The sequence below is a fragment of the Eublepharis macularius genome, chromosome 11, assembly GCF_028583425.1.
Source record: "Eublepharis macularius isolate TG4126 chromosome 11, MPM_Emac_v1.0, whole genome shotgun sequence".
In the NCBI taxonomy this organism is placed as follows: Eukaryota; Metazoa; Chordata; class Lepidosauria; order Squamata; family Eublepharidae; genus Eublepharis; species Eublepharis macularius.
In genome coordinates, this window is record NC_072800.1 from 85685480 (window position 1) to 85704372 (window position 18893).

Below are 18893 nucleotides of genomic sequence, written 5' to 3' on the forward strand. Positions count from 1 at the left end.
ATCAACTGGTGTGGTAATTCTAAAATACTTTGCTTGCTGAAAAATCACCTACGCTTCATATTATTCAGCCTTCTCTGTTTCTCCACTTGGCATCGATGTCTCATGGTGTTGGTGGGGAGCATGTGACTGATCCATGTGCTTGTATGTTCCCTTCCACTCAGGTCCAAACCATCGTTCGAAGGTCTAGTTTGCATAGTTTAGTGTCGGTGGGTTTAGACCGGAGCTGATTATGCATAGGATTGCAGGGGAACTGAATCATAGCCTGTAGAGAGAAGAGAAAATGCATGAAGCAAACAGCTTGTCTGCATAACGCCAGTCTTGACATTCTCTCTGATCTGGGGCCTGTATTCTTGGAGATGTGATTTCGTAAAAAAATTAACTTTGAAGTTCCTGGTATTCTTTTGTTGGCAACAGCATGACGGTCTGTCCAGTTCTGGAATTTGCATTGCACTTCTGTTTGGATTGTACACATTTCCTGAGGTGCTGCAAAAGGTTGTGTATCAAATTATCATTCCACCATCCTATCAGTAGAATTATATGTGAAGTAGGCGGCTTATTCTGTGTTAGCAAAGGAATTGCCCAGAAGCCAATAAGGATCCGGAGCAAATCCTGGTCGTTGACATGCTGGGTGCACAGAATGCCAGGTCTCCATTTGTTAATATTCTGAGGCCTCCTAAACGACAAATGACACTTTCATTGTTTGAGAAGTACCAGAGGATTGACTAAACTTGGATAGAAGTGTAGTAAAAAAAAGGCACAATGTGGGAAATCCATGATTAAATCTCCTTTCGTTATGAGTTCGCTTAAAGCAGTTTGAAAAGCAGCACCAGTGAAGCCATTTAACCTCTGCCCTCCATGTAATTTCCCCATTCGAAATTGCCGCCCCCACTGGAAGCAGAAATTAGCATCACAGTAGGGAAAAGAAGTGCATTTTCTTTGTACCTCTTATTTTTGCTATGGGGCTGACAGCTTTGTGGGAGGATTGGTTTAGATTGTGGATACAGTGCAGGAGAAAGGGTTATCCCTCCTCCCCCCCTCCCCTCAGTGGCAAATTTAAGGTAAAAAAAAGTTAGTAGATCATAGATCTTTCACTTCATGTCTGTTTTGGCCTTTTGCTGTGATTACTAAAGCAGGATTATAAACTGATTTGTGACTTTCATTACCTTTTGTTCTATAATCAACTGCTGTTAAAGGAAGTAGTCTATTATCTACTCTTGACCACTGAGGCAAAATTAAATATCTATTAAATGTGGGAATAAGTTAGGGTGGCCAACTTTTTTTCTACTCGAGTGAGCTAGAAGTCTGCATGGAAAGGAAGGAATTAGTGAAAATCTCGCTTCCCCTATTGATCCGCTGGATCCAACCCATTCATTCTTTTCAGCACTGCCTGTTTTCAGCCTGAACTAGAAAAAGGTATATAGAAAAACAAACATCATGTATTGGTGGAAATCATATCCTGTACATGGCCCTGCTGGCTGTTCCCGGTACGCCTGCTCCACTGAAAAGAATGCATCTTGGTGTGAACTGTGATTTGGTCTGGGTTAAAATCTCCAGATACCTCTCAAGCTTTGCAGCTCTGATGTGTACATGGAGCTTCATGCAGGTGTGGATTAGACCATGCTCTTCCGCATCAGAAAACCTTCCACTTGTGCATACTCTAATGCTGAGGAGCACAGGCAGCCTGTGCTCACATAGAATCCAAACTGAGCATCGGTACCAAGTGTGTGGCAGACTTGCGCACGTCAGACCAGATGTGTGCGGTCTACAGAAATGCAGAATTAATTTCTTCTGTATATTCCGAGACTATAAGGCTGGGCTCTTAGTATCAGGAACGGTGTTCCATAATCTGTACACCCATCTATCTACCCTTTTGGGTATTCCGCCTTCTATTATTTATGAAGTTAGGAAATCCAAATTATACAGGATGCTCCCGCAGTTGAAAAGCATGACCGTAACGCTGCTACAGTTTTGTCCTAATACCGTTTCACTTGCAAAGTTGAGCAGGAAGTATCCAATACTCTCCATTGGTTTTGCATAATGAGTATTATCATTTAGAGATCATGTATATTTTTACAAAAGATATTGTCTGTATAATAGAGGGGGAAATGACTTTTTTACTTTTAAGTGTGTGTGTGTATGTGTGCTTAGTTACATCTTAAGATTAATAATTCTACATTGTGTGAAAATTGTTTATATACCACAAATTATTTTTGTACAGTCTAATATGTTACTGCAGGGAAAAAGGAAAAAAAAGTGCTGGGTAACCACAGCAAAAATAATAATAGTAAGTCAGATTTTAAATTAACTGTCCACTACAACTGAAGTTTGGCCTAAATGCTTGAATTGCCGCATGCTTGGGGGACTGCAATGTGTCTCTGTAATTAGTTATCTTGAATACGATCCCTTCCTCAACAGAAGCCTGAATGCTTTTGCATGGCTATCCTAAGATCTTATTGCAAAAAAAAAAAATTATAATCACCTTCATACAAATTCCTTGTAGAAAATATTTATTTGGATGTTTTCCTTGATGGATTGTGGGGCCTGACCTGGGCCGTTTCCAAATGGCTTACCTTTTGCCGGAACACAGCGTGTTTTCGCATGAAATCGTGCGATAACAGCGTGTTCTCGCAAGACATTGTGCAATAACAGCGTCTTCCTCACGCGATTTCCTGCATGAAGACGCTGTGTTCCGGCAAAAGGTAAGCCGTGTGGAAACCTACTAACTATGTATAGAAATCTTACAACAAATTATGTTTTTTTCTGTGAATATAGTGATGATTCTGCTGATACCCTCCATGTGCCCTACACTGACAATATGATCTGTAAAGAATTGCGTTGTGAGCATTCTGTTGGCAACAAGTCCCTGATAGTTCCTTTCCTCCCTCTTTAATGTGCTGACATTTGCGAATCAGAGTTCATTGGTTTACAAAAGTTTGCCATTTTTCTTTTCCTGAACTAAAACTTGGTAGGCAATGTAAAGGGCATTTCTTTCTGTTTCCCTTTAAGATTATGCTAATGAAACTATATAGTAAAGGGAAACTATAGAGCAAATGGAACTTTGCATTCATATATGGTTTTATTGCATTGCTCTGATTAATCATCCCACTGAAAGGAATGCATAGATCTTTAAAACAGCTAAAGTGGCCCCTATTGAGGTTCATTTTCCTGATGTGGTAACATTTCCCAGTCTCTCGACCGTGGTTAGGAGTCCAGAAGCATGTCAATCTGTGGGAGCCCCTGAACTCTTAACCATGATTAGGAGCATCCTGCAAAATTTACGTGCTGTTTTCCTCTGCTTCCTATGTCCATCTTTTCCTTTTCAATGTTAAGCATAGTGTAATATCATCTCTACATAGTATAGTCAGCTTGAAAACAGTTTGAAACCAAGGTGTGAATTTGGCGAAAGCGAATCATGGCTAGCTTTAATCTCTGTGCAGATGTAATGCTACACTGTGGTTAACAATAAAAAAAGGAAAGGGACTTTGTGTGGAACCAGGATGGATCAAGCGAGCCATTGGGCATTCCCACTCTCAGCTGTGGTTCAGGAATCAAAAACACCGCACTGATCTTGTGGCATTTTGAAGACTATCAATTTTATCCCAGCATAAGCTTTTGAGAACTAAAGCCTGTTTGTTTTTGCTGCAGCAGGACTAACATGGCTATCCTTCTGGAATTAAGAGATCAGAAAGTACTACGTCTGAACTAATCTGTTGGGTGTTCAGAAATGTGAGTTTTGTTTTTTCAGTCCAAAGTGGTTGATTTCATTATTGAGGATATCTGGAGTCATTGCTACAGCATTCTGTTCCTGAATCAAGAATCCTGGTTTATGCAAACACGGAATTCCAAGGTGAATTGGCTGCATACTTTTCCTCAACAGCTTAGGCTAGGGATGGGGCCACTTCCCAAAATGCAGTCCAAAGCCCATGCATGCAGTGGGGGGCCAGTCCCATGAGCATTCCCCACCCAATTGTCAGCGGACTTAGAGAGCAGGAGGGAACTGAAGAAGCAATGTTTTTTTTCCCCATTGCCTGTTTCTATGATGTATTAATAAGCTCCTTGGGCTATTTTGAGAAATTAGTCCTTGAAAAGCCCTGCAATGCTGAACTTGTCTTCTCCAGCTTAACAAAGTGCTTCAGTCACAAAGTGCTATGGATCTGATACTCAGAAGTCTCTTCTGGTGCTCCATTTGCTGCTAACCTTCAGCAATGATAGCCAAACATACTTCAACAACTATAGGTGCATCATTTAAAAGGATCCGCATGCATTTTCTAAAGCAGCCTTATCATTCTGTTTTCTTTCCTACGCAGCACTTTTTACTGCTTTGGTTTTGTTGTAGTTTTTAATTGATTCTGAGTTCTATGCCCTTTAATCATAAGTTCATTCTGCAAGGACACAGCTAGAGACATTATTCTTTAGGTCCCTCTGTTCTGAAATCTAACACTTATTTGTTTGTGCCTTCCTTTACTTTCATGCAAAGCAACTGCTGTAAGCTCTTAGGTTTTTAACTTTTTTTTCAGTGGGTGGTGGGTGGGAATGCTTTCATGACCCACTGGTTATTTCTGGATACAGTCAGTAATCCAGGTATTTCAAGAACCAATTACCTCAAACCACACATTAAAACAGTGTTGCTCTCTGGATTCTTCATACTGCAAGACTGTAACATGCACAGACAAGGAACCGTGCTATACAACATGAGTGTGTTTATATATATAATATATATATGGAAATTGATCCCCAAGGACTGAAGTTAAGTAATATTTTTTTTTTAAAAAGCTTGTGTGTTTCCCCCCCAAGATAAAACCAAAAGAGCTTCTTGGACAAGCTCTCATATAGCATTGTATTGGATGTATGTACAGCAAGAAGGTGTTACTGGAAAAGTGCTTCCTTTCACTGATTTTCTACTATTTTCAGTGTTTTACTGAGAGACATTTGCTGATGATCTGATCAACATGATTACTCTGATCTTCTAACAAAGCAAAACAGGCAGAAATGATTGCCTTGATCATTTACAGAAAGGGTACTTTCAAAGGAGGTACCACTTGGTCAGAGCACAGGACGATACTTACTGAGCCTCATAGAGGCTGTTTTTCCCCTTTACAGCAATTTCAAACATTACCACCTTCCCTGGAATGAAAATTGTTAGAATTTTTCCCACTAGTCTTGGATATTTTTTAATGCATTATTTGGGAGTAACTGGATCTTTTTTAAAAAAAATAAAAATTCAGTTGTTTTAACTTTTATTCCTGGCAACTGATATATCAAAATTAAGTATGTAGTTTTACCACAACATGTGACCATTCTGTTACGACTTGGGGGGGGGGGTCAGTTTTCCCTTCCCAGTAACTCCTCCTTTGTAAAGCATCAGTGTTTGTCCAAATAGTTGTGAAGCTCTTAGTGGCTATAGTGGAAACTTGCTATCTCTCCCTTATCCTGTGGTATCATGAAACTGCTTAATGATGCTTGATATTTTAAGAAAGGTGGTCACTGCAGACTTCAAAATATGCTTCTTGGTCTCCAGATATATGCCCTAAATTTGCACAATGCTGTGGCATTCATCTCACCAAACATACCTGCTGTTGAATTTGTATGAATCCCCCCCCCTCCCACACACACACTGGGAAACAAAGGCCTACAATCTTTTTCACCTGTGAATATTTGTCACATTTTGTCCTTAAGTTTTGTGAGTTTTCTACTGTAAAGTTGACTTAAGTACAGTTTGTCAGTTCTTGTGGAAAGAGCTTTCTGCATTGTTAATACCATTGTATGCTTATAGATAAACAACACAGCACCGAACAAAATTCAGGAGAAAGGTTTTGCCACTAGCAAAAGAAATACAAAAACCCTCTTTTTGCCATTGTTCATGTTATCAGCTACATCTAAATGTTACATTTTGTACAAGGAAATTTGAAGTAAAGTCCTGAAACTATGCTAGAATAGTGAGATGTTCGTATCAGTTTTAGGATGAATAGCTATGTCGTATTAAAGCTGTGTTACTTAACTTGTACATAGAAAGTATAATTAGGAGTTTGCAGTAACCAGCTTTCTGCAAGAGTTCCATTTTAAATTCTCAATAAACTCCAGATATTGATGTACAAGACACTAGTTTGGGAAAGTGCTAAATGCAGAAAGCTCTATCATATGATGAAATAATTTAAAAGATGGTTGGTTCTTGGCTCAGATTCCAATGTACTGTTTGTATACCAAGATATGTGAAATGTAAATGTTGTGGGTTATATTTCACTCTTGTAGCTATTAAAAAAGGTAGACCAGACATAGCTTGTACTACTGAGTTAACAAAACTTATGCTAAGTATCCGGTTAAAGAAAAAGAAAAATATACAGAGAGTTGAACTCATTGCTGTAACCCCTTTTTGACTGAAAAGTGTGCTGATTTTTTTATATATATTATATATATAAATATATATATATACGTATGTAAGATGGCCTAAAGAAGACATCCACTGTACTGCAGTTATGAAATGAAAATGTTTTGAAACATTGTATCATACTTCATACATTTGCAATGGATCTTTGTTCCTTTTTACTGTGGTATTTTAGAAATGAATCTCATGTTTGAAATTAGATCTGCCAAGTTTGGGTACCGTTGCTTCAGCTGAGCACAGGGTACCTGAATATGAATGTAGTATTTTTACCCTGTGTTGAAGCAGCTCCACTCCAACAAGTGGGGGGAGGGGGGGACTAGAAAGAACTATTTCAAAGTTATCTTTTTTTTGTATATTAAAATAAACATAAATTACAATTATCTGTCTTTGTCCTTACGATTTTCAGAGGTAATTTTCCTTCCTTGCATCTTCTAGATCATTGATTTTCAGATGTCAGCCTTCAAGAACCCCATTCTACATTGCTTTCTGTAGCAGTAAGGTGGTATTGTAGGGCACCAAACCTAATGTAGCCCACCAAACCTAACAAGTACTTTGCATGAACAAAGTGTGCACCGTAGAACACAATCCGGAATCCTCTGCAGCATACAGGAACTCCAAGGCAAATGGCTCAGTAGTTTCTCAGTCAAGAAAGCAATTTAGAATGGACTCGCTGAAGGTAGAAATCCATTATCAATTTGAGTATAGGCTGCGATCCTAAGCAAAAACTACTAGGTAGTAAATCCCACTGAACTTGCAGGAGCCCTGTGGCATAGAGTGGTAAGCTGCAGTACCGCAGCCCAAGTTCTGCTCATGACCTGAGTTCAATCCTGGCGGAAGCTGGGTTCAAATAACCGGCTCAAGATTGACTCAGCCTTCCATCCTTCCGAGGTTGGTAAAATGAGTATTCAGTTTCCTGGGAGTAAAGTGTAGACGACTGGGGAAGGCAATGGCAAACCACCCTGTAACAAAAAAGTCTACCAAGAAAATGTCGTGGTGCGACATCCTCCCATGGGTCAGTAATGACTTGGTGCTTGCACAAGGGACTACCTTTACCTTTACCCACTGAACAAAATGGGACTTACTTCTAAAGTCTGTTGATACTATTTTAACCCTTAACTGAAGTGCAGAAAGTGCAAAAGGATCCAGGTTACGCATTTACACAGTTCCAGTGGTTACCTTTTGACAGAAAGGGTTGGGGGGGGCTAGGGTGAGTGACGCATTCAGCCATAATGCTTCGTAGATACCCAGTCGCATTTACGGTTCAGGTTTTTGCGTGGTGTGAAGATGTACTCAGAGGCAAGATGGCAGCATAAAGTGCTCGCTTGTGTTGCTTACAGCTGTCCTGAGTGAATCCAAGAGGTGGTCCATCACCTAGTTCTACACAGTCAGCAACCATCATATATAATCTGTTTATTTTCACTGAGAAGTTAATGGGAAATCCCCCATTAATTTTAATGGTTATAGACTGCATACAGCAGAACTTGCCTGGAAGAAAAATAGTTACACCATAAATCTTGTCCTGCTAATTTAAAATGATTTGCCTTGTTCTCGCTCCACAATCCAGAGTCGACTCTCTGGACACTACGTACCAGATATATAAAGATAATAGATTTTCCACTGGAAACAGTAGAGGGCAATTAGTAGTGACAGAAAACACATACGGGGTACCTTCTAAGTCTGATCTACTCTCAGGCCCTCCTTAATTCCCAAGTGTATTGGTAAAAGGTGCAGTTACTCAGTTGTGGGTTTCTCTGCATGCACCCAGAATTTCACCTTTTCTAGGGCTACACTGATGGTAATCTGATCTATCCATGGCATTTTTAATAGTGTATGGTCTATAAATATTTTTAAGTTCCTTAAAATTATGAGTCTAAGCCTTTGGTGAGACATATTTTATCTGGGAAACACATGTATTCATTTTCCCTCCGGTTTGCAATCACAATATAGTGTTAGACTGGATTTTAAAGAAATGTGTTAAGTATATCCAAAAGAGAAGTGCTAAATACATAAGTATGTGCTGTCAAGTTACAACTGACTTATGGCAACCCCAGCAAGGACCTTTCAAGGCAAGTGAGAAGAGGATATGGTTTGACATTGCCTTCCTCTGCAGAATCTTGCTTGGTGGTAGCCCATCTAAGTACCGACCCTGCTTACCTTCCAAGGTGTGACAAGATCAGGCTACACAATGCTGCCTTCCCTTCAAAGAGCTAAATAGGTGTGTAGCCTATGATCCTCGTAACTACAGAGGAACATACAAAAAGAGCAGACATAGCTGAAGGGTTCCTGAAGGATACCTCAGCCCTAGATCCCCTCCAGTCCGGCTTCCGTCCAGGAAATGGGACAGAGATGTTGCTGGTCACCCTCACAGACAATCTTCGCAGGCATCTGGACTGAGGTGGATCAATAATATCTGCTGATATTATTGGATGTTTCAGCAGTGTTCAATACGGTCGATTACGATCTTTTGACCCACTGCCTCGCCGATGTGGGGATATGAGGGACAGAGGTCCTGCACTTGAGTCGCGGGTGTCTAGGTTTGGGACGTCAGCTCCTCGACCCTCGATGGGGCACTACTTGAGCCAGTTCCGAAGGTTAGGAGCCTGGGAGTCTTTCACCTACAATGGACAAGGCAGCTCTGAGTCCTCCCCATCAGAGTCATCCACCATCTGACTTTTAATTAGTGAATATTAACTGCTGCTGTCTGGCATATTAGCCATTATATTTATTAGGATGTTTTTGTCTGAAATTTTAAAACTCTCTTACTACTTTTATGCTATGTAAATTGTATGAAATCGTTTTATCTGATGTAATCCGCCCTGAGCCTGCTTGCAGGGAGGGTACGGTACAGCCCTCTTGCTGTGTAAAAAAGCCCTCCTAAATAATTCAGGTTTGCATAATTTGCAGAAAGTCAGGAGAATGAGAGCCTTCCTAATGCTCTCCTAACCTTCTCAGGCAGGCCATTCCATAGGGTGCGAGCCAAAACAGAGAATTAGCATGTACAGGCAGCTGATTTTGCCCATCTGCAGGGTGGCACCTTGAGAAGGCACTGTGCAGAAGAGTAAAGTTGTTATGGCGAAACATAGGGGAAGAGCAGAGGTGGTCCTATAGATACGAGGGACCAAGGCGGTGAAGGACTGAATGTTGATAGTCATGACCTTCAACTGAGAGTGATAAATGGTTGCATACAACTATTTTTTTTTAAATTAAAAGCAGGTCTCACACTACATCTTTAAAGTGGGAAACAGGATTGTCTAAAAAGGCATATTTGTGCCTGCTTGTGGAATTAGTGTTTAATAATGAAACTGTTACTATATCCCTGTAGCATAAATAGGAAAGAAAAGGTTTGGATGCACATATAAACCTGCCATATCTGTGGTTGTTGTTATCATTATTACTATTATTATTAAAGTTGGGTCCTCTCTGTTGCTGTTTGAAGTGAAATGTGAATTCTGGCTACTAGTGTAGTAATAGTAGTAGTAATAATAGTAATAATAAAAAACAACTTGGGTTCCCCCTGTTGCTGCCCTTCACTACAGGCTGCCAGAATCCTGTCTGTTTGTAGGATTAATTAATAATTTAGCTGCTAGTGTATTTAATAACAATAACAATAACAATAACAATAATAATAAACAACAACTTAGGTCCCCCCTGTTGCTGTCTGAGGTGAAAAGAGGATGCTGGCTCTCTGCAAGCTGCCAGAGCCCTACCTGTTAATAATTTAGCTTCTACTGTATTAAATAATATTGCCATTAGGGTTGCCAGCTCCAAGTTGGGAAATTCCTGGAGATCTGGGGGGAGAAACCTGGAAAATTGGGTTTGGGGAGGGAAAGGACCTTGGCATGTCATAAGTCCATGCAGTCCACCTTCCAAAGTAGCCATTTTCTCCAGGTGAATTGATCTCTGTGGCCTGGAGACCAGTTGTAATGCCGGGAGATCTCCAGCCACTACCTGGAGGATGGCAACCCTAACTGCCATGCTACCTTGCTTTTATACTGCTCCTTGATGTAATCCGCTCTGAACCTGTTCGCGGGGAGAGTGGACTATAAATTGTTTTCGCTGTTGTTGATGATGATGATAAAACAACTTAGGTCTCCACTGTTGCTGTCTGAGGTGAAAAGCGGACTCCAGCTCTCTCCAGACTGCCCCGCAGAGCTCTTACTGCTTGTAGGATTAATAATTACGCGACTAGCGTATGTCTCTATTCTTATTAATTATCTGTTGTGATTATTATTATCATCGTCTTTATTATTATTATCTTATTATTCACACAGGGGCTTGACCCAGGGCAGTGAGTCTGCCGTGACCCGCAGAGCCCGTCCTTCCTCCGGCCGGGGCCACTTTGCGCGAGGACCGATTTTCGCGCGCTTTTCCCCTCTCCACAAGAGAGCGAGGACGGCGCCGCCGCCGCCAGGGCTGAGGCGAGGGAAGGCGGCGCTTGGCCGCCCCCTCCCCTCCCCTCCGCGCCCGCTGGCTTGATGGCGGAGGCGCTGCGCTCCCGCTTCGCCCGGCGCCGCTTCTGGGGCGGCTTCGTGTGCGGGGCGGCCTTGGGCGCCGCCACCTCGGGGCTGGCGGCCGCGCAGCTGCTGAGGGGACCCGGCCCCCTCCCCGCGCCCCGAGACAGCCCCCCCGAGCCTCCCTGGAAGGCGGGTAAGATTCGGAGCGCGCGGGCGCAGCCGCTGAAACAAAAAGCGGGCGGGCGGGCAGGCGGGAATTCTCTCCATTTTTGTCTGGTAGGAGGGGAGGTCGAAAGTGAGGGGCAGAAATGGCCGTTTTTCTGTCCCAGTTCACTGACGAGAGACTGGAAGAGTTCAGGGCTAGTTCAGGGCCGTTTTTCTGACTCCAATCCACTGACGAGGCTGGAAGAGTTCAGGGCTAGCGACGAGCTCCGGGGCAGCTGGTTGTGCGGAGCACGACTAAGCGCAAAGTCTTGAGGCGCTGGAGAGAGTCAGTGCAATCCTGAACAGATGAGGTAGCCGTGTTAGTCTGTGGTAGCAAAATCAAAAAGAGTCCAGTAGCACCTTTAAGACTAACCAATTTTATTGTAGCATAAGCTTTCGAGAATCAAGTTCTCTTCGTCAGATGCATGGTACAGAAACTGGTCAAATATAGAAGAAATATATTTGACCAGTTTCTGTACCATGCATCTGACGAAGAGAACTTGATTCTCGAAAGCTTATGCTACAATAAAATTGGTTAGTCTTAAAGGTGCTACTGGACTCTTTTTGATCCTGAACAGAGTTACTCCATTCTAAGCCATTTGGTTTCAGTGGGCTCAGACTGGAGTAACTCTGCTTAGGATTGCATTGTTTGTTGACATGATTTATACTTCTATGCTTTGTTTTATTTGTTTATTTAAAGTTATTTATGGCTCGTCTTTCTCCCTGACGCTCAAGGAGGATGACCACAGTTGAGTTGCTACAGTCCATTTCAGCAAACCGCATAAGAGGGCACATAAATGTGGATTTGCAAAGATTTAAAACCTATACATAGTTGAAGAAATGCTGAAACAGAGCATAAGCAATTCTAAGCCTGACTTATTAAACAACATGGAAATTATCCAGTAAACAACATAAAAACTACCCAGTAGGATTATACTTAGAGCAACAGACAGTACATAGTAGTAAAGTCTACAGTTCCTATCTCTTTACTGATGCATCTCTTCCTTGCAATACAGTCGTCCTATCTGAATAAAAATCCCTCTTGAATAATTCAGCTTTGCATATACCAGAACTTTCTCCCCAGTGGGATCTCAGAGTGGTTAAATCACCCTCCTCCATTTTATTCTCGGAACAACCCTGTGAGTAGGGTTCCCAGGTGCCTGCCAGTGGTGGGCAAACTCCCGGGGATTTACCCCCTTGTCCGCCAATCGCCCAGCAATCGGCAGGAGGGGGCAAACTCCCAGAGCTTGCCCCGCCACTGGCAGGCACCTCAGGTACACATGCATGTATGCATGTGCTCTCACCTGGCGCGGCAACATCATTTCTGTAAGTGACGTCTAAGTGCCAGCCATGGGAACTTCCCCGCGCTCCTTTTGGGGACAATTTAGGCTCCAAAACTGCCAGGAGGATAAAGAGACCTAGCAACCCTAACTGTGAGATAGGTTAGGCGGAGAGAGTTGAATTGGCCCAAGGTCACCAAGTGACCTTCCATTGCAGAGTGGGGATTCAAATATGGGACTCCCAGATCCTAATCTGACTCTCTAATTGCTGCACCACATGGACTCTAGTTTCAAGCCGCTTTGCATTGGGCTGATTGAAAGCTCTTAGGTGGTTCAAAGACACAGCTTTCACACACACTGAATAAATGCACTTTCAATCCACTTTTAGTGTGCTTTGCCATTGGATTTTACTGTTGCTCTTTGCATACACATTGGCTAATGCACTTTCAGTGCCCTTTAGTGATCGTTTGCAAGTGAATTTTCCTATTTCATGCAGGAAAATCTAGTTGTAACAGTTGCTAAAGTGCGCTGAAAATGTGTTATCCAACATGTGTGAAAGTGAAACAGGAAAATCCACTTGTAAAATCATTGCTAAAGTGAATTGAAAGTGTATTATTTCAGCGTGTATGAAAGCAGCCACGAGTTTCTGCTTTGAATGTTCCTTTACATTAAAAAAAAACAATTCTCTCCTGGCAAGTAGAATGCTAGCTCAACAGGGTGGAAAGGTCCCCCGCTCCACTCTGCTTGTTGTGCTGCTTTTCTTTTATTCTTTAACAGACAGGAAGACTGCAAAATCTGCATTCTGAAGTGGATCCTTATTCACATGCATGTTTTTGTGGCAGGAGCTTTTGTAGGCTTGGGGCTGCTTCAGCAGATGTATGAAGGATTCTTGGCAGGTTTACAATCATGCACAAATGTGGGTACAGAGGGGGAAAAATTGTAAACAGTGGAGGCCAGGAGGCCATGAAATTTAGGAGATTTGTGGCTTTTCTGTGCAAACAGCAAACATATGAAAGGAAAGATATATTTGAGCTTTCCAGAGAAAGGTCACGTGACTTCTGTATATTTTTGGCCCCAGTGTTCACATTTTCCCACCATACGTATGTATGTACACAAGTGCCGGTTGAAGATAATGCTTCATATGTCTGATGAAGTGTGCTCTAGTCTGCAAATGCTTAAAATGCATCAATCCTCCTCTGCTTTTTTCTTCTAGTATCTGTGTAGTGGCTGTCTGTGCAATTCTGTACAGAACTTGAAGAATTTACTTACTGACATCAGTGGCATTAGACTGGAGTAACTGCATCCGTTTTGTACTTAAAAGTTGCAATTCGGTGTACATTTTTTTGGGATTAAGTACCTACCTCACAGGTACATTTACTTGGGATTAATTGGGACTTACTGCTGAGTAAATATACATGTGATCACTAGAGTATTACTTGTTCAAATCACAGCTCTCCCATGTGGTCACTAGATTACCAGAGGCAAATCTCTGTCTGAGCTAGGCTTGCCAGCTCCAAGTTGGGACATTCCTGGAGTTCTGGGGGGTGAAACCTGGAGAAAGTGGGGTTTGGGGAGGGAAAGGCATGGCATAATTCCAAGGAGTCCACCCCCAAAAGTAGCCATTTTCTCCAGGTGAACTGATCTCTGTGGCCTGGAGACCAGTTGTAATTCCGGGAGATCTCCAGCCACTACCTGGAGGCTAACAATATAAAGGGAAACCCACAGGGGTTGTTAAGACTACTATGCACAGAATGCAAAAGCTTACTTTATACAGTAATCGTTTACTTGTAACTCAACATGCAAAATTCATAACATGAAAATTAATTTGTACATATTCAATAAGAGTATACATAGAATGAACCTGCAAAGTAAATATAAGTTAACCAGTGTCCAACTCGTGTCTTCTTAAATATCACAAACTGCACCAACATAAATGATGTCTTCTCTGAACGCGAAGCAGCAAGGGGTTAAAGTGTCCATGTATATTCCACTTCACTGCAAGTCGCTCACTCGGAAGCAAGAGACACACCCAATCTGGGGCTGGCTGAAGCTCAGATTTCGATAACGCCTCATCAGGGGCGTCAGTCTCAATATTATTTTACTCCCAGCTGTGTGCGTTTGGGCATACAGTTCTTATTGTTTCTATCCCAATGGACCATGTCAAAATATCCCACTGGTAACAATCGGCGGCCGTTTATTCTCTAGCGCCACCTGGAGGCTGGCAACCCTAGTCTGAGCCTCAGTCCTAGATGGGAATGATAGTACAACCTACCTTGCAGGATTGTTGTATGGACTCTTGAGGTGATGTTTTTGAAGCAATTCGAACATGCTAAACAGTGCCATACTAATGCTTATAATTACAATTGTTGTAGCCCTATGGTGTGATACAGCAGCCCTGCTGAAATTAAACAGGCCTGTCTGATCTGAAAGAAAGGCAGGTTATAGGTGTCCTACAATTATTATTTGTTATACCTGTGTAAGCTGATACTGTGAAAGAAGGTAATTCACTTTATTAAAAATGTGTTGAAATATAACTTTTAATAATAATAGGAAAGGTGTCTGTAAATGTGAACAATTCATTGAACAGTTCTTCTCTTTGGGTTTTATTCTAGAACCTCAGGATCAGTATAATCATACATTTTTTAAAAAAATGGGCTAAGTAGGCAGAAGGCCAGTTCTTCCTGTTTGGAGATACTGTCATCATAGCAGGTACCTGAGCAGGAAACTTAAAACAGGGGGGAAAACATACCTCTTGTCTTTGCATATTTATTTATTTACTTCATTTATACCCTGTCTTGCTCCCAAGTGGGTACCCAAAACAATGTATATCATTCTCCTCTTGTCCATTTTTGACACAGTGGTGAAATCAAAACGGTCATCTGCTACATGTATAGTGGCTTTCTGGGCTTCATGGAGTATTTGATCATGGTCAAATGACAAATAGTCATCTGACAATATTTTGTGGGTCAGTTGGCCCAACCCTAGGTGGGAGCAGAGTTGCCAGCTCCAGGTTGGGAAATATTTGGAGATTTGGAGGGGTGAGCCCTGGAGATGGCTGGGTTTGAGAAGGTGAGGGACCTCAGCAGCATAGAGTGCCCTAGAGTCCACCCTCCAAAGCATCCTTTTTCTCTGGGGGAACTGATCTGTAATTCCAGGATATCTCTAGCCAGCATCTGGAGTTTCACAACAAACAAGGAGAGTTACGGCCAAAATGCTCCGATGAAAAGAAAAACACCACTGTAACCACTGTAACTATCTAACTGTGTGCACTTTTTACTCTCCGTTCAAATATTTCAACCCAAATCATTAGAATTTATTGCCACTTATCAGTCTCTTCTCCATATGCAAGTCATGCAATATCACTTTTCCAAATCCACAATCGTTAAAGGATCACCCATATTGTTATACTTCGGTAAGTATAATGCTATTTGTCAGTACAATAATAAATCTCATTTTTGTAGGAGAAATTCCTCATTCTGGACACCGTCCGACGAGCCTGGCTTGTTGTTGCCTTGTTTCTCGCTACTTTCTCAAGAAAGTGTCTGTAACTCCTTTCATATGAATACAGGTGTCATGTCCTACAATAGTATCATCCACAGTCTTCTTTCAAATTGGATAGTTACGGTGGTGTTTTTCTTTTCTTCAGAGAACCTGCAGTTTGGCAGCTGTAGGTGGGAGATGTCTTTATTTTTGTGTTACGTTTTTATGTGTTACATTCACATATAAGGCATGGGGCATCTTACGTTAAGAGTCAAAGGAATTAGCGGGAGACAGCCATTGAGCCCTCACTCCTTTCTTGTCTTGCTACCTTAAATTCACTTTTCCAGCCATTGTTTTCTGACGTGGCTTCACTTCAGAGTTGGGGATGTATGAACTTGATGTACGAACAGGGTAGACATGTGGACAATGGCCCTTCCATGTCATTTCTGGCTCTGAGAGTCGCTTCTTCGAGGGTAAGAAGACGTGATTGGTTGCTGACCTGTAGGGAGGGTTGTATAGGGTTGCCGTTCCCCCAGTGGGGGCGGAGGCTTTCCTGCTCCCACCCTCTGCCCCCTACCACCACTCACCTGGCCAGTAGGAGGGAAAGGAATGGGAACAGGCTCCCAGGGTGGCGCAATGACACCTCTCCCACGAGTGATGTCATCGCGCTGCCCTGAGCGCGCTCTCGTGCTTCGCAAGTAATGTGAGTTCCAGGTCCTTCTCCTCCTGCTGGGAGGGTAAGAGGACCGGGCAACCCTCGGGTTGTACTAAGCCCAACTCTTGTCCCAATAACCTTAGTATAGGTGTGGAGGCATATATTGCAAACCAATTGTACTTATAACACAATGGGAGGATATTTCTACGTACCTAAAAGCAAAATTGCAGGACCTGTGGAGAGTTTTAAGAGGCAAAAAACTCGGACCTGTGGAAAGTTTTAAACATCTTAAGAGACAAAAAAATATAGGATATGTTAATTGTATTTATTTTTAATAGCCTCTTGTTGGATAAATTTAGTTGCAGAGTAGAGAATTTGCACATCAGATAAAGAATCACATACACAAGTGTGTTCAGCTTCTAAAATAAATGTTTACTACATATAGAGTAAAATAATAAAGGTTACATTGGAGATAAAATAAAGAAGAGCTAACTTAGTTCCTACATCCTTACATCCTGGAGATAACGGTCTAACTAACTGGAGAAATGACGTCCTGAGTAAAGGAAAGAATGTTAATTGCCCCCCAATAAACTTAGAGCCTCGCTACAAGTGACATCTTCCACGCGAAGGGCACTTGATCATTTTTGCAAGTCTTTCTGGGTACTGAAGTCCCTCTCGCACACCCCTTTTCCTTCTGTTCCTTCCCGTCTCCGTTAGCACGGCTGCCTGAAGAGACGGAGAAAGCCTAGGAGAGCAGCTTTTGCAAATCATCTTGCTGGGGGGTGGGGAATGCTCTAGAGAAAGCTGACATGTGAAGTCCTCCCCTCTCTGTTAGAACTGTTAGGATTGCTGCCTTAAAAGTCAGAGAAAGCTGCAACTTTCTAAGCTTTCTCTAGAGTATTCCCCCCCTCCCCGAGCTGCCCGCTGCAACTTTGCTAATAGTCTTGCTCGGGGAGGGGGGGAAATACTCTAGAGAAAGCTTAGAAAGTTGCAGCTGCCCGCCCCCAAAGATCATTGAGAGCAGGCTTGCGACTAGAGAAACGATTTGCAAACGCAGGCTTTCTCTGACTTTTAAGGCAGCAATCCTAACAGTTCTAACAGAGAGGGGAGGACTTCACATGTCAGCTTTCTCTAGAGCATTCCCCACCCCCCAGCAAGACGATTTGCAAAAGCTGCTCTCGTAGGCTTTCTCCGTCTCTTCAGGCAGCTGTGCTAACGGAGACGGGAAGGAACAGAAGGAAAAGGGGTGTGGGAGAGGGACTTCAGTACCCAGAAAGACTTGCGAAAATGATCAAGTGCCCTTCGCGTGGAAGATGTCACTTGTAGCGAGGCTCTTGGTCAGCCAATAATCAATCCTAGATCTGTTCATTAAGCATGCAACTCCCCTTCTACCCTGGCAGGAAGAACAGCTCAGTATCTAACTGGCCTTATGCTAACTAGTTATCTCTAACTAAACACAGACATATTAACGCTTTCATGACTGAAGAGACTTTCATGACTTGTAAAAATCCCAACACCTCTCTTTGTCCTTTTGATGTTTGATGTGTAGAACTGATGTAAATTAAAAGTCAACACTTCTTCTAAAGCTTATAAATCTCCTAGCACTTTCTAAAGACAAAAACTCTTTTATAAACTCAGAGGAGTTAGCTGTATTAGTCTGCAGTAGCAAAATAGAGAAGAGTCCAGTAGCACCTTTAAGACTAACCAACATGCATTGGTTAGTCTGATGAAGAGAGCTGTGGTTCTCGAAAGCTTATGCTACAGTAAAGTTGGTTAGTCTTAAAGGTGCTACTGGACTCTTTTATTATTATTACACCTTGCATTAATATGGCATTTTAGGCTCTTGGGAGTTGAGTTAGTTATGTTGTACCAAACACACTGAAATAATTGTGCGTAACAGAATAGAGCAGGGTTTTTTTCTTTTCTGTATTTCCTTCAGTTTTTAACAACTGGTATTGAAATAAGTTATTTTTAACCTGTACTTGCCATTGCTTGTGCAATAATAGTACTTTTTAAAAAGCACAAACAAAATCTTTAACCATGGCACGAAAATCAAACAAAGCAACCTGTGGTTGGTTCATAAATTGTTAAATATAAATTGAATTAAAAATAACATCCACCTTCTTTCTTCCTGTACACAATAAAAATCAATCAGCACTGTACTGAGAAAGTGGTTTCCCCCCCGGCTTTATCACACCAGTAGTTAATTGCCAGCAGTGTCATATTTTTCATTTTATAGTGGCTTAAGTGTATTTGTATTACTGTTATCATAAAAATCAATCTGAAGTGGTGGGCAAAAGGTTGCGGTATGCAGTGCATTGTCTCTTTTTCACTTTCAAGTACTGAATGTTTTTGAATGTGGGTACATAGTAAATGACGTGAGTCCTCATAAACCTCTCTTTCAAATTCTCTGTGTTTGGGTGATCTCTTAAGGTCAC

General features: G+C 42.0%; 1 protein-coding gene across 1 annotated transcript in view; it reads left to right on the top strand.

Moving 5' to 3' along the window:
* The first annotated feature begins 10847 nt into the window (after window positions 1-10847).
* EXOG (exo/endonuclease G) overlaps window positions 10848-18893 on the top strand; it is a 33125-nt gene continuing 25079 nt past the window's right edge. The window contains exon 1 of the mRNA XM_054991010.1: window positions 10848-11029. Within this exon, the coding sequence (XP_054846985.1) occupies window positions 10858-11029 (172 nt within the window). The 5' untranslated portion in view covers window positions 10848-10857. The remainder of the gene's footprint in view (window positions 11030-18893) is intronic.